Here is a 17,351-nt window from a genome sequence, read left to right as displayed (position 1 = left end):
ACACACACACACACACACACACACACACACACACACACACACACACCAGGCCTGGGATTAGTAAGGACCTAAGAGAGCTAGTTTACTGACCCAGAGGAAGTGTTTGCAGCATTTTGAGGACTTGAAGTTATCCAAAAATGGAAATTAACACAGCAACTGAAGATTTTACAGTGAAATGCTCAATAAGCTACACTTTGCCGGTGATTCCCACCCCATCATCCATTTTTGTATGTGCTCACTCGCCTTACCCTCCTCTGACAAACAGCCTGACATCATAAAAGTGAACACGCAGCCAACATAAATACACATTGCCAGATCACTGAGAAACCGCGAGTCTTCCATTGTTGACACGGCGTACTGCTCCTGCTGTTCCTTTTCTTGTTCCCCCCCCCTCTCTTCTTTCATCTTATCTTCTCTTTTTCTCTCACTTGTGTGACAGCCTCCTCATCCTGTCTGAAGCACTCAGGAGTTTTCCTCCTGAGTTCTGCGGAAACTTAGACGTTTGAAGGAATCCCTGTGAGAAGACAACGGACGAGGGAGGGGAAACAGAAACAAAAGATAATAAATGATTATGAGTAAGAAGAGGTGGAACAGTCATGGTGAGTAGGCGAAGGTGCGTAGATGTAAGGTAATCATTTACTTCCCACAACCTAAAAACACCCTGAATCTTAACCATAAATTTCTACCAGATAATAGCGAGAGCAGCAGATATTTTTTCCACAACACCAACTAGCTAGTGTTCTTTTACCGAGGCTCGGGTGTTAGACACTGACACATATAAGATAATTACATGAAAGATATAACAGTTATCACAGTTATCACAACTTGTAATATTTTTTTCCCTCTCTTTTTAAAAACTATGGAGATAAATCGATGCATCTGTGGTTACGTGTATAGCAGTAAACAAAACCAGCAACAACACGGTTATATTTATATATTCTAGTTTAATAGCTTCCTAATATTAAGTAACCCTACTGAAATCATATCCATGTTGTATCTAAAAATAAATAGAAATTGCCAGTTATAATTAAAGGCAAAACCAAAATGCATTAATGCATTCTTTCAAACGGGGGTGACTCTTCTGGTTGCGAAAAAAAAAACAACCCGATCGTGACCCATGCTGCTCGCTTCATATTTGACCCGTGGAACCCCTTTTGGGTGGAGTGCATCATCTCAGTTATTAGTGTTGTAGTAAAACAGGTGATAAACAGTTTGACTGTGATTAATAATGCTACAGTCATACTGGGAAACAGTGGTTGGAGACCCCAACAGTTTCAATTTAATTGCAACGAACGCAGTTTTGTTCACTGCAGTCACCGTGCAACCATTGATTTTTCCTAGTTACAAAGAAGGCCTTACAGTATTTTCACTGTAATGTGACTAAGCCACAAGACTCTATTGTTTGAGCATGAAGTGTCCTTGGTTTGTCAGTCAAAGGCATCCTCACTCATGATGTCTGATTTAGAAAAAACGTAATCAATTCATTCTCTCTTCCCCTTTGGTTCAGTGATGACACAGCCTGATAAAATGATCAATGTGTGTTTCTCACCTCCGTTTCCCTTGTCAAAGCCGTCTGGTGCGGTGGCTCTGTTTACCTGTTCTCCAGCCGAGGCCTGATGATGGGTTTATAGAGTTCGGGAATCTTCCTCTCGAGCATTGGCCTTAGGTTCTCTCTTAGGCGGTTGTAGTTCTTCTTCAGCTCCTGCTGGTACTCCTTCTGATCTGATGCAATCAGGTGCTTATTCTTCTCCACTGCTTCACCGCACCTGCAGGACAGAAAGTGGCATGCAAGTTCATTGGCTGTAATGAAAAAAAGAATCGAGTTTTCCCCTCAAGCTTTTTGTTTTTTTAAATTATTATCATCATTATACAGTAACCTCAAGAAGAGCTTCAAAAATATGAAACGAAACAATCTTTTTACAAGTCACTGTGCTTGTGTATGCCAAGCACCGTCCTGTAACTGCTTGACCAGAATTTGAATCCTTTGCAAACCAGAACTCTAAATAAGCTCAAATTTATACTCTACTGCAGGGACCACCTATTTGGCTTTGTCAAGTAACGCTGCTAGAATGTGAGCTACGATGCAAACGATCCAGAGTCTGATTTAAATCACAGTAGCAGCAGAAGCAAGAACTCTAAACCCCTCTTTTCTCATGTGCTGGGAAGGGGACAATGTTCTGTTATAATGGGGGGGGGGGAACAATGGGTCTAAGTTGAAGTGCAAGTAGAGGGCAAGTCTGGGTTGCACCCACAGTACTCTATCACGATATGTATAATGGCCAACATACAGGGCAGTCTGCAGGAAATCAAGGGAAGGGGATGATTGCAAACACATGTTTATCTTTTAGCCTTTAATGAAGTTAATATGGAAGCTGCAATGTCGTGTAACAGTATACAGTAAATAAGCAGGGTAATGAGCATTAATGACAGTTCACAAGAGTGCAGGATTTTCTGGTGGTGTATAGCTCTTTATCTGAATGCTTGGCTTATTTAGACAGCTCTTCAGATGAGCATTTGGCATCTTCATTTTGTTTTATGATTTGCAAAGTGAGCGCCGTTTGTGAAAAAAAAGAAAAAAAGAAAAAAAGAAAATATGCTTGGCTGTTTAGGTTTCTGAATTGAAAACAAAAAAACAAAACAAAACAAGAAAAACCTATGGGCTTCTTTAACCATTACTGCGTGTACAGGATCTAAATCTATAAATGCAGGATGGGACTAGACAGCAACAACACCAGAGCATGTGGCAGAGTGGGACATCAGCAAATCCAGGAAACAACAAATCCCCCGAAACCTCTCTTTAAATTTTTAGCTCCACAGAACTCATTTAAAAATACTTTGAAGTTCATGTAGCTACATAATACAACACTAAATATTACAAGATGACCAGCTTAGAAAATAATGCTTTCCTAAGTGGATTTATTAGAATGCGACTGCTGAGAAGATTGGCGTTCCGTGAGTCCTGTTTACCTGGATTTAGGAAAGAAAATAAACCTTCCGGAAATTACAGCAAATCTGTTTGTAACATTTAAGGCAGGTGGAAAGTAATATGAAGGTTAGAAAATGAAAGACACCACTTTTTGGAAGCAAACAACAAATAACCATGAGATGAAAGCAAACAAACTCAAGCACACGCACCAATACTTTGCAACGTGCAGATATGACACAATCTCGGCACAAAATTATCATGACTCACTGCAGCGTGTAGGGCATGATGGTTCAAATTATGTCGTGATCATTGAAAATATTTTAAAACTATTGGTGATAATGAATCTAGAGTTAGCTAGAAGAATAACAGCTTAGTGGAAATAGTCTCAATGTGTAAATAATATATAATTGTTCACATTACTCCTACTTCTTTGCTTCATTTAAACTGTGATCTGGTTGGAAATGTAGTTGTGATTATCACTTCAGTCTCTTCATCTTGACTGACAGGCTGTTTAAACAGCAGGATATCAGTCTCCATCACTCTCACTTCTTTGTGGCGCACTTTTATCTTCCTACGCAGGCAACAATAGAGGCATATAGATCCTGGAGAAGACTTTCACTCTTTCCAAGTCACATCTCACAAATACATTCCATTTCCTACTAAGAAAATCTCTTTGACATGTTGTTGTATACTTCAATCTCTTGAGTCAGTGCCCATTGTTCACCACCATTTATTCACCCTTTGTCAGTAGGTGGTGATTCTTTGATAGCGTCTTACCTCATTATAAATTCTTTGAAACACAGGCGCAGTTTGTTGTGGTGACGGAAGAGCTTTGGGTCCGCTGGGATCTCATTCAAGAAGACCTGGGCCACCTCCAACGGGCCCTACAAACAGGGGGCGGAGATACAAGGCAATCAGCAAAAACAAAGAAGCAGAGAGATGAAGAAAGAGAAAGCAAAGAGGGGCTGGAGGAAGGAAAGAGAGGAAGCGTTTTGACAGCAAGTGAACAAAGGAGGAATAAGAAAGCCCCTCATTCATACTGGGGGAAATGACCAACTACCTGAATGGCTAAACGCAGCTAAGAGCTACGATTCTGAACTGAAAACACGAGGAAGCCATCAGGAAAGGAGCTGCTGTGATTACCTCCTGTATAGCTAATGTCACTGCTAACCCTGCATACATTCTCCATTTGGCTCCCATTTGCCCAGTATGAGATCTTGTTATCCTAACTTATATTCATCATAAAACCGCAGCGCGCTCGCACAGTATCTGCAGTTAAACAGCTCTGATTAGAATCATAAATGCAGTGGGCCCGGGCCTCAGCCCTGGGTCTGAGCTGCCGACCCGCACACAGAAACCCGGCCTCTTGCACTGATTACAGTCAAGAGTTATATGTTTACTGAGCTGCAGAGCATTAGCGTTATGTATACAACCATCAGGTTGGAGCAAGGGACCTGTCAGATTAGACACTGGAAGATAAAGAGTAAGGCGAGCAGAGACGCTAGAGCTTGCTTCGTCATTACACCGACATTCACCATGCTGGCAGGACCTGGAAGCTATCAGATCAAAGAGACCTCCGGTGCAGCACGCCATGCAGCGGATACATGAAAGGAAGAGGGGCCCTGAATTGACGTTTTAACTAAATCAGGAGAAAAGCAAAGGAAGGATTAGGGTTGCGGATGGGGTGAGGGCTTTGATGTGTGATCACTGCCATGTCTCCCACCTGCACTCCTTGACTACAATGGAAACTGTAAATGTGGTAGAATAAATAGGAGGTAAATCACTCTGTTATTTTCCCCATCACATCATGTATGATAGAAAGTGTCATTTAAGAAGAACAGCTGTCATTTGGTTAAGCGCAATCATTTCTGCTATAACAGGAGAAGACACACAGTAGTGCAAAATGGCATCGCTGCCTTTATTTACCGAACGGCCCCAAATTCTCATTACCTGGTTAACAGTGGCTCCCACAGAGCCCTGTAGCAGCATCTGTAACATCTTAGCATCGGGTTGTTCTCTGTGTGTGGCAACCGCGAGCTCTCTGGTCTTCTTCTGCATGTCCTCTATGGCCACCTCGATAGGCGTCAAGTCAAACTGGAAATACAAGACGAGTAAATATAGCCAACGGGTATTGCTGCAGCTGTGATAGCTGCTGTTATAGCTGCTAGGTGTTCCACACCAGGTGTATTCAGCACTTACCTCCTCTTTCTGAATGACATTGATGCGGGTCTTGACATAGGGGAAAGCATGCATGGTGGTGAGGATGGTCTTTCTCTTGTACTGTTCATTGAGTTCACCCCGAGGTCGCCCACTCTTGGTGAAGGGTGTGGTGTACATGAAGCGCCGCAGGTTAAAGTTCTTCTCAAAGTTTGTCAGTCGGTCTTTCATCTCATAGTCGTCAAAGAAGGGTTCCACATAAGTGATCTGGATATACGCCTAGAGAGGAATGGTAGTGTTTTCTTAAGTTATTATTCATGAAAATAGCATCTTATCGTGATTAAGGAACGTGTGCCTTTAGCTGCGTTTTATTGTCTGTTTTTATATCTAATAAAGCAAACTCTGGTATGTGTCCAAAGAATCCATAATTTCTCGCTGATAGTCTACGTGCAGTGCATTCTGGTTGCATTGTGCTGCTGTTTAAAACACAGGGAATTGAGTTCCCACTTGTCATTTGCATAAATTTGGGCCAGTTTATGCAAATCAGATCTGTCCAGCTTGAGTCGATGCCTCTGAAAACTCCAGATGAATCTTTAATCTACACATTGTTGATCTCAAATGAAGACAATTCAACAACTGACTGGCTTTTCTAGGACCTCGAACGTTTTCAGTGTTTGTAATTCCTTGAACTATTTTAATAACATAAGAGAAAGGTTGCAAATGAGCAGTCATGCTAGTTTCCGGGCTGCTTGGCTGCAGGAGAGGAACCTGTCATTCATGTATCACGACGCTTTCGGTCTTGCCTAGCAATTTTAGAAAGTGGAGCAAACCCTCGAGTGCAGAAACGCTGCTATAGATATACCACTGCAGTTTTAGAGTTTTGGAGAAACAATATTGTAGAAATACACAGTGCAGTGTCCTTACAGGTGTCACAACTACAAGCCTGGCAAAAAATGCCCTCAGGGGAGATTTTTGCTACTAAAATTAGTATTTGATCATTGAGAGATTAACATTTACCAGTTGATTGTTTGGCATAACAGTTACTCACCTTATTGGGGTTGAGCTGTTTTCTGTCCACTGGCGTAGAGTCCTTAATCATCACCAGTGTGTCATCTCCAAAGCACTGACTGTAGAAGTTCTAGGAGTGCAAGAAATTGTGTCGTTAATATACAGTACAGTTCATAATATATGGTCTTTAAAAAGTGCAGAATCATTTTTACTCAAATACAAATTGCGATTGGAGGCTACTCCTTAAAGAATAAAAAGCATTAAAAGAACACTCGAAAGCATGAAATACACTAAACGTGAACTGATTCACTAATTTGACTCAAGTGCAGCTGACAATGCATCCACTACTTTCTTTTTTTTCCTCTTTTCACCTTTTAGCATGCAAATGATAGCTTTCAGGCGCTCTAAATGTCATCAAAACTGAAGTACAATTTGTGAATCTTTCACTCTGTCGTTCTGCTCACTTAAAGCCTCAGGCGTCAGATCTCACCAGTCCAGCCAGGCACCATATCCTTTATTTCATACCTACACATGCACACATTTTCCTCTTACATACCTCCAGCCTGTGTGATATCTCGGGCAGATGTGTGATCCCAGGCTCCTTGTAGATGAATTCCCGTTCATCCAGATCACCAAACTTGGCCCCATAAAAGCCCACTCGGAAATAAGTTCCAAACATCCTCTTATGTCCCTGGAGGGAAGAAAACACACTCAAATAAATAGTAATCAGATATTTCTGTTGTGTCAATTATCCTTTGTGGATTTTTTAAATTATAAAGAAGACTTTGAAGGTTTTATTAAAAGCCAAAAATAAATTTGCAGCAGTTTTTTGTTTTCAAGGATGTTTAAAACACATATTTAAATACTGAATAAGAACATGTACCAAAATGATTTTTAAAATGTTTTATCTACAGCATCTTACGATCTTTCTTATTTTCACTTTAACTAAATAAATGACACAGCACCTCCTCTGTCATTACCTTCTGAATGATGTTATCAAAGGCTCTCTGAAGTTTGTCATGTGTTGACGCCAGTTTTCTGAAATCTCTATGTGCCTCTAGGATTGGTATGATGATCTTGTAGACCTCATTTACTGCCTCATAGAGACCACCCTGATGGGAAAGACAGCCATAGCTGCTGTTTAGCACAGAGTATAGTATATTTTAAGAAAATATAAACATTTATTGTTAAAGTGCAAAGATTTTCTCTGTTTCAGTTATACAGCATCCTTAAAGGCTGGCTTTTTTTTTTTAGCATTAACAAAGTAGATATTTACCGCTTAAAAAAACAAAACAAAACACATTAATAATACTAATTTTATAAAGTAATTACTCCAACCTTGATAAAAAAAATCATTACAGGTTTTTTATGTTAGCACTAAACATAAATATCACAAATACTAGTGCAGTTTTATGGTCTCACATTGCTGAAGAGCTCAGCAGCCTGCTCCAGCAATCCCACCAGGCCGCTCTCCGTGAAGTAGCGACCTGAGCACACCCCATCCTCATCCGGGGACAGGATGTCGTCCGACACCGCAGACTCCTCCAGCACATTGGGGGAGATATTCTGAGGAGAAGATCCGTCAGCTAATCACTCATTTAGCCCCGCTAATCACATGATCAATAACACGGCTTAAAATAAGATGTCCTGCGGTGAGAAATGGAACTCGTTTAATGACCATCCAATCAGTGGCTTGCTGCAGGTTAGACTGTCCTGAGCACAGAGGTCTTGTGTATAACACAGCTCATCGATAACATAATCAACTTTCTGACTGTTATAACTGTTTGTTTTCAGATGAGGGAAACAGGCTGTTCCCATCTTCCCACGGGAGCACATTTGCTTTTTATTCTCCTCTTCATCTTCAAAGACACGGCGTTAAGCAGATATACCAGGGGATCATATTTACATGTTGACGTTATGAGTGTACAGCTCCCCCCTCTGGACACACACAACCAAATATGGAAGCAATCCACGGGGAGATGTGAGATTTTCTTGCTGTGCACTTGAAGGTTTGCCTTCATTCAACAGAACAACCAACAGCCATAATAAACAAATGAAGACTGCTTATTTTATGTTCCTGTGTTTCAGTCCTAAAAATGTATTATCTCCTTGTTATTTCTGTATGTATATGTTTGTGTGGTCTACCTGAAAGGTGACACTGCCAACAGGCAGGTACTTGTGATCCTCCAGCATGCTGAGGTACTCAGCCACCAGGGCGGCAGCGTGCACCAGACACATTGCAGACTCCGTGTAACACTTCCTGTTGTTGTGCTTCTCTGCCATGTTCTGCAGCCAGGTCAGGCGGAGGTCAGGAGACGTCTGGTAGCCTTTCGCTATCCTGGAGAGATATGGGAGTGGGAGAAGGGATCATTTTCCCCCCTAATTCATCTGGTAAAAGCCTATCTGAGATCAAAGTCTCGTATCAGAAAACCGTCACATGCTGGACAAACAAGTGCAAAAGTGGTAGTTAATGATATGGGCTCACTGCAGATAAGGTTCTGCATAAACTGTGTATTTTAATGACTGCATTTATGTCAAAATATTTTGAAATCAAATAGAGAAAAAGAAAAGTTGGAAATGAATGCACTGTATGAAAATAATGACTTTTGTGTAATACACTACATAAAAGGAGATCAAATAATAGTCTTAAGCAATATCAGTTTAACTGTGGCACAGATATAAATAAATGCCAATGTGTGAAAGACAAATATCTCAAAATAAAATGTGAGCATGAGAGTGAGCACAGCAACATTAGTGGGTTATTGTGTTTTATGGGGAACATGAACGCTGAACACAATTTCCTGTTTTTGAGAAGAACGGAAAATTATCGACTAAACAGAAGAAGACTAAATCTAAAACACTGTTTATTTATTTATTTATTTATTTATGTTTGCAAATCACCCTACAAAATTTACAAATTAATTCAAGCATCTGGTGACCACATGTTTTGCTCATCAATGACCTATGTGTGCTAGAAAGCTTGGAGGTATATGTGTAAAGCTAGCAGGTCAGTCTGTAAAGCTACGAGAGACTTGCCATGTGACCGAGACCAAAAAGTAAATAGAAAGGTGCATGATAAATGACCATAGGTGACAGCAAAGCACGCTGAAGTGCCAAAATAACCAAAAGTACATACATGACCTCTGTCTCAGTGTTTCCCCTTCGTGTTCTCTCACACGCATGCACGCTCGGACACACATACTGTTTGCATTTGCATATACACAAAGCCAGATCAGAAGACTAAACTGCTACCACATGGTTACCATAGCGAGGGCAGCAAATAGAGGCAAAACATCCAGGCCACAGAGAAATAGGAAACAGTGGTGAAACACAGAGAGAAGCCACAGAGTGATGAGAAAATGATGATAGAGTAGGATGCAAAGAGGAAGACACTGAAGACAGACAGAAACCAAGTGAATGCCTTTTACACCAGATGCTTTTGGTTTCTTACCTGTACATGAGGTCCATGAGCATTTCAGGATCTTCCTGAAACTCCCTCATCTTCACTGTGTCGGATAAAATACTGTTCAGGTTTCTTAGAAGCTCATCCACCTGTAAAAAGAAAAAAACCCCCAGACATACATCGAAAAGCAGGCTTAAGGTTATGAATCAAAATCAGTAATGCAACTGCTCAACTGTGTGACTGTGCGTATAACTTTATACCTGGGAGGGAAGCTGAGTATTCTGCATCTCAGTGTCCTCCTCTGCATAGGCCAGGATGGTGCGCAGAGAGCGTCTTAAGTACTCCTCCTGGAAGTCTGAAGACTTGCCCACCAGCGAGGCCAGAGACATGGTGACCTGCATCTTGACTCTCGAGAAATTCTGACAGAAGAGACCGCAGTGAATATGTGTTTAACGCTTTGCACTGTTTGTAAGTGTATATTGGATTTCCACAGACCAGAATATTAAACCTTTTTTCTCCATAGTTATTCTATAGCATGCAGGGGAAGTACTGGTGACAAAACAGAACAGAACATAACAGGAACTGCAAGATTACATTTTGCCTTCAAGTTGCATGGAAAAAATAAACCGCTAACATTTTTTACAACAGTTAAGAAGGAAACGCCATTTCTGGCTGCTCCCTTACTCACAAGAGGTCACCGCAGGAGGTAGGTGGATTTTTTTATTTTTTTTGTAAACACCGGATGCCCTTCCTGAAGCAACCCCTAAGGGATATGCGTCTCCTCCTGGGACTAAATGGGGATTTTTTGCTTGTGTAAACCACTACACTGTAATACCTAATAATATGCAGTTTGTCTTTGGAAACATTTTCTTGTTATCACCATTTAATAGCACAATGAGTGAGCTACAGCACATATTTTGCTATGCGCTTGGAAAGAATTAATAGTCCCCATTAGCAAGCATGAGCAAATACTGATTGCACAAAAGTCTCCCTGTTTCCCCCCCCTCCCGCTCCCCTCCCCTCCCTATCCTATCCTCGTCTCTCCATCCTTCACACTACCTGTCCAAGAAAACAGGTGTGACAAACACCCTTCCATCTTCTGCAGAGAGGACCGTGTGTATGTGTGAGAGAGAATGTGGTCGTGTATGTGTGAAGTCCCATCTATCTCCAGCATGACCAGCTAAGCGGGAAATGATCTCCCATTAGCAGAGACATAATCACCCATGGATCATCTCTACGGCCCCATTCTGTTCAACTGAGCATGGAGCCAGAGCCTAACCACCCATCACTGCCCTCTAACTCAGTGTGTGCATGTGTGTGCGTATGAGAGAAAAGTACGGAGAAGTAGCCTAAATGATAGCTTAAGTCAACAAATAACCCTCTTTGTCCTTCTTTGTAATTGTATTTCTCATCTGCCCCCTTTTCCTCTTGTTCTCATTTTAACCTCTCCATAAATGGGCCGGTTTTAGCAACATTTATCTGTTTTGTGAGGGGGGAAAAGGCTGCAGTTGTCTTTTTTTTTTTCTTTGTCTTTTTAAAGCAGTCTAAAATTAACTAAAATAACAAGGGAGGGGAAAAGTGTCACGACAGACTGAGAACATGACGAGGGGAGATCACGGGATAAAAACATAAACAATGAAAGAGGTAGGGAGTAAGTTCTGCATCAATGAGTCATTCGGCTGCTACGCTAATTCAGATCACAGCTCCCTCTGTATACAGCACATAAACAAACATACGCTGGGACATGCAAAGGAGAAATACTTTATTTAAACTGGAGATGCTGTGCGTGTGTGCATGGGCGTGCATGTGCTGTGCGGGCTGGAGTCTGACTTTCATTAAAGTGTACAGACTGTAAACACAGGAAATATCGACTGCAACAGCAGTTATCGAACCAGCGTGGAGAATGAAAGAAGATACTCTAGCCTCTGCCTCCCTTCCTTCATATCTGTCTTTTCTCAATCATGTCCTTTTCATTCCCTCCTATCATTGCTTCACCTCCGTTACCAACACTTCCCCGACTCTGTCATGACTTTCCTCCTTTCCTGTCTTTCGGCACAAATACTTACACATTCACATGCACATATGCAGTGAATCACGCACAGTTAATACACACACAGAGTTGCTGTCATTAGTTATAGAGAGGTTGGAACATGGGGAGGCAGACAGTGACATATCTCTCTGCTTTCCACTTAGAGACACATCCTTCAGCAGAAACTTTCTTGCTGCACGCTTAAAATAGACACGGAAAAGACATTAAAGCTGAGCAGAAGGGGAAGAGAGCAGAAGATAGGATAAGATCTGTGTGACTCCCTGCTTCTGTGTGTCTTCATGTGAACATGTATAAAAAGCAATTCTGAACTTGTGTGAGCACTTCAGCTCAAAGTGATATAAAAGCATTTTTTTCTGAAAGCTTAAAAAGGGTCGTGCGTGGCTAGTTCTTGATTTGTGGACGTTCCTATGCATCCTTACTGCTCACTAGAACACATAAATAGGATATTGTGTGATTACATGTTGCTGTGATGTGTGCGCTTACACTGGCATTACTGTAGCTGTATCTCATGATGAGATAGAGGGTGGCACAGGCCTGGCTTCTGTTCTCATCCACAGGGCTGCTGCAGTACTGAAGCACCTTCTGGCACAGGTCTGCACACTGCTCCGCCTCCTCTTCAAACAACAGATCTCCAAACTACACGCACACATACGCACACACACACACACACACACACACACACACAATGATATACACAGCCACACACACACACAGATATATACATAAATAATTCTGGCTTGTATCAGCAGTTGGCCACCCACACAAACAAATAAGAACATTTAATTTAGACACAGATAGTGTTCATCTAAACAGACCAACCCACACACACCACCTCCTGAATTTTCAAAAAGTGAAACTAAACACACATGCACACACACACACACACACACACACACACACACACACACACACACACACACACACACACTTGTCATCATGAAACTACCTTGACGACAAGTGCTCTGAGCGTGCTGAAGGTGTGAGAGAGGAAAGTGGTACTCTGGCTGCAGGTGAGAGAGTGGAGTAACACCTTCAGCACCCCGCCAACTACGTTGTCCTTACAATCAGCCAATGGCACCGCCTGAATGTGAGACAGAGAGAAAAATAGATGATACGCTAGGGAAACACTGGGGAAAAAATAAATAAATAAATAAATCACATGAATACAAAAGTCCCAGTTTAACTTCTTAGCTAGAGAGTACACAACAAGCAGATGAGTAAAAAGTTTATGATAGACCATTAAAGCTGCATAGAGTGGATACCCTCGTGTACCCTTGTCTACTAACTAACCTTCTACTAGAGGAGAATGGTGAGACTGCTTTGTCATATGAAGGCAAAAGTAACTCAAATAACCACTTGTTACAACCAAGCTATGCAGAAGAGCATCTCCAAATGAACAACATTGAACTCTGAAGCAGATGGGCACCCAGTGCCACTCCTGTCAACTGAGAACAGGAAACTGAGGCGACAGCAACAAGAATTGGAAAAAATTGGAAAATGTTGACTGGTTTGATGAGTCTTGTTTTACTCTACAGCAATTTTTCGTAAGGGCCCAAGTTTGGCATGAAAGCACGGAAAGCAAGCATCCGCCCTGCTGCTGGTGGTGTAATGGTGTGGGGATATTTTCTTGGCACACTTTATGCCCTTCAGTACCATCTGAGCATTGTTTACGTGCCACAGTCAACCTGAGTTGTTGCTGCTCATCATGTCCATCCCTTTATGACCATTTTCCGATGGCTGCTTCCAGCAGGATAATGTGCCGTGTCACAAATTTAAGATAATCTCTAGCTGGTTTCTCGAACAAGAGAGCAAGTTCACTGAAATGGCCTCTGCAGTCACCAGAACTCAAGCCAACAGAACACCTTTGGGATGTTGCAGAACGCAGCTGAGAAATCTGAGTAATGCCATCACGTCAAAATATCTGTGGAATGTATCCAACATGTCGTTGAATCTATACCACGAGGAGTTCAGGCAGTTCTAATACTAGCAAGGTGTAACTAGTGAAGTGGCTGGCAATAATATATAATGACAACGTAGCATAGTAAGTCTAAAATGATTGCAAATGTATTTATTAAATGCACATTAACGTTACTCAGGGTATTTAAGACAGTTCTGACCTGGACAATTGTCTCCAGCAGGTCGAGCACTATGAGGTTTGACTCAGTGGCCAAGTTCCCACTGATCAGAGCTTCCTGGTCCAACTCAGCTTTAGTCCTGATGGAAAATGAGGAAAGAGAGGCAAATATTAAAAATATAAAAGAAAGAAGGAAAAGAAAAAGGAGAGAAAGGGAAAGGCATAGAAGAAGACATCCAGGTGCATCAAGAGGTAATAATTAAAGGGAAAAAACTGAGAAGGAGACACAAAGATTACAACATACTTATCCTGTCTGTCATTGGTCTGTCGCCACTGAGTGAGATCCTTTCTCCAGCGGAGGACCTCTCTCTGACCCATGGTCCTATCTGTTCCTGTGTGGTATATAAAAACAGAGCATGAGAAGAAGAAAAAAAAGTACACTTATTGTGCAGACTATAAACTAAAACTGCATCCATGTGGTAGAAGTATGAACAGCCTGTCATGTGAAAAGATTTACTGCAGTGTAAGAAGAAAATTATATGATTAGTGCCTGAAAGTGTGGATTACAAAATAAACAAAAGGCTTTTTATATATTCAGCAATCCTCGACCGCACAACTATAAAAATTATCATAAGATTTCCAAAGTCTGAGTGTTGACTATTTTAAGAGGAAGTTTGTGTGTAAATCTTTGAAACATTCTACATTTAAATGTCAGAAAACCAATTCCAGGCTTTATTCCTTAAAGTGCCAAGAAACACATCACCTCCAACTCGTTTCATCATTTCCCCACGGGCTCCCATTCCTCTCAGCAGGGCCTCCTCCAGCTGATGTTTGGCCTGCTGAGATTTCTGTAAGGCCTGGGTGCTCACTTTGTCACTGCTCTGCTTTCCCTACAAAACACAAAATAAGCACGTAGTAACCAGGAAGAAAATACACAAGGATACATTGGTAACATGCACTTAGGAGTGTGAGAAAAAACACGTGCAGGGAAGGTATGCAAATACACAAACATCCAAAGTAGTGCATCAAATTAAATTATTAGAAAATAAGCAAAGACAGACCCTATACTCAAAGCAGGAGATACAGATGGTGAGGAGCTCCAGCAGCTTGTTGAGCTGTGAGGGAGGCATATCTATAGTCCAGCGCTGAATCAGGTTCCCATCGGCATTCTTCATCACCCACAGGAAGCACACCAAAAGGTGGCGACTGGTGTCTGCAGCCAGGGTGGCTATGGATTTACCTTGCTGGGAAGAAGAGAGGACAGAGACAGATATGTGTTGGATCCAATGGAGTGCAGCTCTCACTGAATGGAAATGTGTGCATCTGCTGCAGATTACACATTTAGAAACTGTGTCCTAGAAATAAATTAAACTGTCACACGCAAAACAAAATCTAAGAAGCTGTTCTAAAACTACACTCTGCTTGCAATAACGTCATAGATCCAATTCATATTAAATTCATGTGACACAACTGCCAGTGCTCAACCTATTGAGTTATACAGTGTACTCTAACAAGTGCATACAATAAACTAACAGTACATCACTGACAAGCTTCTCTAAACCACAAATATGGTTTCTCACTAGCTTCAATGAAATATGGTTCTCTCCTCCATCTTAACAGGTGTTAAATCTATTGCAGATTCATTTACCTTCACTCGTGAGATGATGAATCGCTAGTATAGACGGCTACCGCTGCTTCATTTTGCAGCAGCTTTGATAAATGTAGCCATTAACCTCCTAGTGCTCTAGGTGTCCCACCTAGAACCTTGTTTCCAGGTCTCTGTCTTTTGGGGTGTTTTTTTGGGTTTTTTAAGAGCAGGACTGCCCGCAGCTTACCAGAACCTACATCAAATATTACAGTTTAATCTAAAAGCATCTCTTGTTTATCATAGGAAAATATTGTTCTCTCTATGAGTAAGATTCACTGGAAACATTGTTAGAAGGTGGACTGCCCAAAAATGAGGACCAAGTGCTCTGGGGGAGGTGTTTAGTTTTGTGGTGGATACCAGAACAATGGCTCACTCTTGTCAAAATCATATTTTCCACAACAGCACTTCTTGCAGCAACATACAAGGAACTGATTCATCTTTTGGAAAGAAACAGAAGGAAGATAAAAAGAATGGCAGCGTTCGGTTTTGGCGCCTGTGTTGTTGCTGTAGCTGTACTTGATGGATGTGTTTGTCAGGGAGGATGGCCCTGTTCACTTATGATGGCAATGCCTGCCCATAAACCATCTCCCGGAGACGTGTGTGTATGCGTGTGCGTGATTTTTCAGGATGAATGAAGTATGTGTGTGGCTCTGACAGCTAATCAATCTGCTTCTGTGCAGCTCACCTGTTAGGAATGGGAATATTCACAGATACAGTCGCTCACATGCGCACACACAAGCACGTCTGAACTTTTAAAAACAACAGGCAGCAGGCTATAATCTGTTACCGTCCTTTTATTAGGAAATTAAATACACATGGCCATTACCATAGATGCCATGGAAAGAAGAGCGTTCCGTCCCAGTGTGTTGAAGGGGTTCCCAGCAATTGCCATGGCAACAGACTGATTGATAGGTGGGACATTTTCAAGGTCATCATCAGGTCCGCCTGACTTGTTTTTCCCGCTGCGCGAGTCAGAAACTACGGAGACAAACAAGGGGCAATTATATTAAACTGGTGAAGAGAAGGACTGCAGCACACAGGATTACCTTACACCATTAAAAGTAACACAATTGTATCTCAATTAGAGATAAAATACATAAAACAGAAAAGTTACTTGTTACAACTATACAGAGTTGAGAAGGTGTTGGATGGTTATAAACGTAGATTTAGTAAATACGTTTCATATGAGTTATTGTCATAAATTAAAATCAATAAAAGCGCACATATTTATTTTCATGTAGCTTTCAGAAACACAGCAACAAGATAGTATGATGCAATTTTGGGAGTATTGGTGGGAAAGGTGACCTATCATATCCTCTTCATCACTACCATCAGGGCAGCGGTACAAAGATCTGTTAAACAAATCTAAGTGATGTTAAATGGTGTGAAATGGGTGTCACTTGTGTTTGTATTTGATTTTTGGTGACGTTACTGGCAATGTCTTTAATGGCCAACACTTGATGTCTTTTAAATGTGCTATATAAATAAAGGTGACTTGACTAGACTTAATGTCTCTAATTGTGATGTCTTTACTGTTGTAGTTATATTTGTCACCACAAGGCATGAATGGAATTTACAAAAAGGACAAATAAATATAAATATGAATGATTTTTTAATTATGAGCCAAAGGCCCTTCATTTGTTTCTGATAATTAACATTGAACAGAGTCTCAAATCAGCAGAAAGAGAGCTCAGTTTTCTTATCGTAATAAAGTATCATGGAGAACCTTTTCAATGAGCTTGTAGTCTGGAGCAAACCTGTGTGTGTGTGTGTGTGTGTGTGTGTGTGTGTGTGTGTGTGTGTGTGCACACGTACCAGTGAAATCCAGGTAGTTGGTGGATTCTATAATAATCCCTACCAGGGGGAGGTAGAGAGCAGCCACCTTGGCCCTGACTTCAGGTTTGATACAGCGATGGTCAAGATCATGAGCACACAGCAGGCTGTAGATTGCATTGATGGACCTTCTCTGGACCTTTCCCCTGTGAACACGCATGCATACTGTTTCATTTGAATAATATCGCCAATGATTAGTACACAGCTTTCACATGTTTACAGAGGTCGATATTGATTTAATTGATATATTTT

At 41.3% G+C, this 17,351-nt stretch overlaps 1 protein-coding gene across 5 annotated transcripts in view; it reads right to left on the bottom strand.

Annotated features, from left to right (window-relative positions):
- Positions 1-422: 422 nt before the first annotated feature.
- The window catches only part of dock8 (dedicator of cytokinesis 8), a 52,633-nt gene continuing 35,704 nt past the window's right edge, over positions 423-17,351 (bottom strand). For 4 of the 5 annotated variants that reach the window (XM_005918974.3, XM_042219490.1, XM_005918973.3 and 1 more), the window contains 20 exons: positions 17,082-17,245; positions 16,093-16,244; positions 14,680-14,862; positions 14,382-14,508; positions 13,923-14,010; positions 13,662-13,758; positions 12,491-12,625; positions 12,028-12,180; positions 9,755-9,913; positions 9,543-9,643; positions 8,237-8,429; positions 7,514-7,657; positions 7,072-7,203; positions 6,648-6,782; positions 6,132-6,221; positions 5,126-5,362; positions 4,877-5,020; positions 3,704-3,810; positions 1,596-1,766; positions 423-514 (listed from right to left, as the gene is read on the bottom strand). In XM_005918974.3, coding sequence (XP_005919036.1) covers positions 463-514; positions 1,596-1,766; positions 3,704-3,810; positions 4,877-5,020; positions 5,126-5,362; positions 6,132-6,221; positions 6,648-6,782; positions 7,072-7,203; positions 7,514-7,657; positions 8,237-8,429; positions 9,543-9,643; positions 9,755-9,913; positions 12,028-12,180; positions 12,491-12,625; positions 13,662-13,758; positions 13,923-14,010; positions 14,382-14,508; positions 14,680-14,862; positions 16,093-16,244; positions 17,082-17,245 — 2,764 coding nt within the window. In that variant the 3' untranslated portion in view covers positions 423-462. Of the gene's footprint in view, positions 515-1,549; positions 1,767-3,703; positions 3,811-4,876; positions 5,021-5,125; positions 5,363-6,131; positions 6,222-6,647; positions 6,783-7,071; positions 7,204-7,513; positions 7,658-8,236; positions 8,430-9,542; positions 9,644-9,754; positions 9,914-12,027; positions 12,181-12,490; positions 12,626-13,661; positions 13,759-13,922; positions 14,011-14,381; positions 14,509-14,679; positions 14,863-16,092; positions 16,245-17,081; positions 17,246-17,351 lie in introns of all 5 variants that reach the window. The other variant, XM_005918975.3, reaches the window with a different exon arrangement.

Source organism: Haplochromis burtoni, unplaced genomic scaffold, assembly GCF_018398535.1.
Source record: "Haplochromis burtoni strain Fernald_Lab_line unplaced genomic scaffold, NCSU_Asbu1 Contig_34, whole genome shotgun sequence".
Taxonomy (NCBI): domain Eukaryota; kingdom Metazoa; phylum Chordata; class Actinopteri; order Cichliformes; family Cichlidae; genus Haplochromis; species Haplochromis burtoni.
Note: the sequence above shows the minus strand (reverse complement) of the source record. Positions and strands in the feature narration are given on the sequence as shown.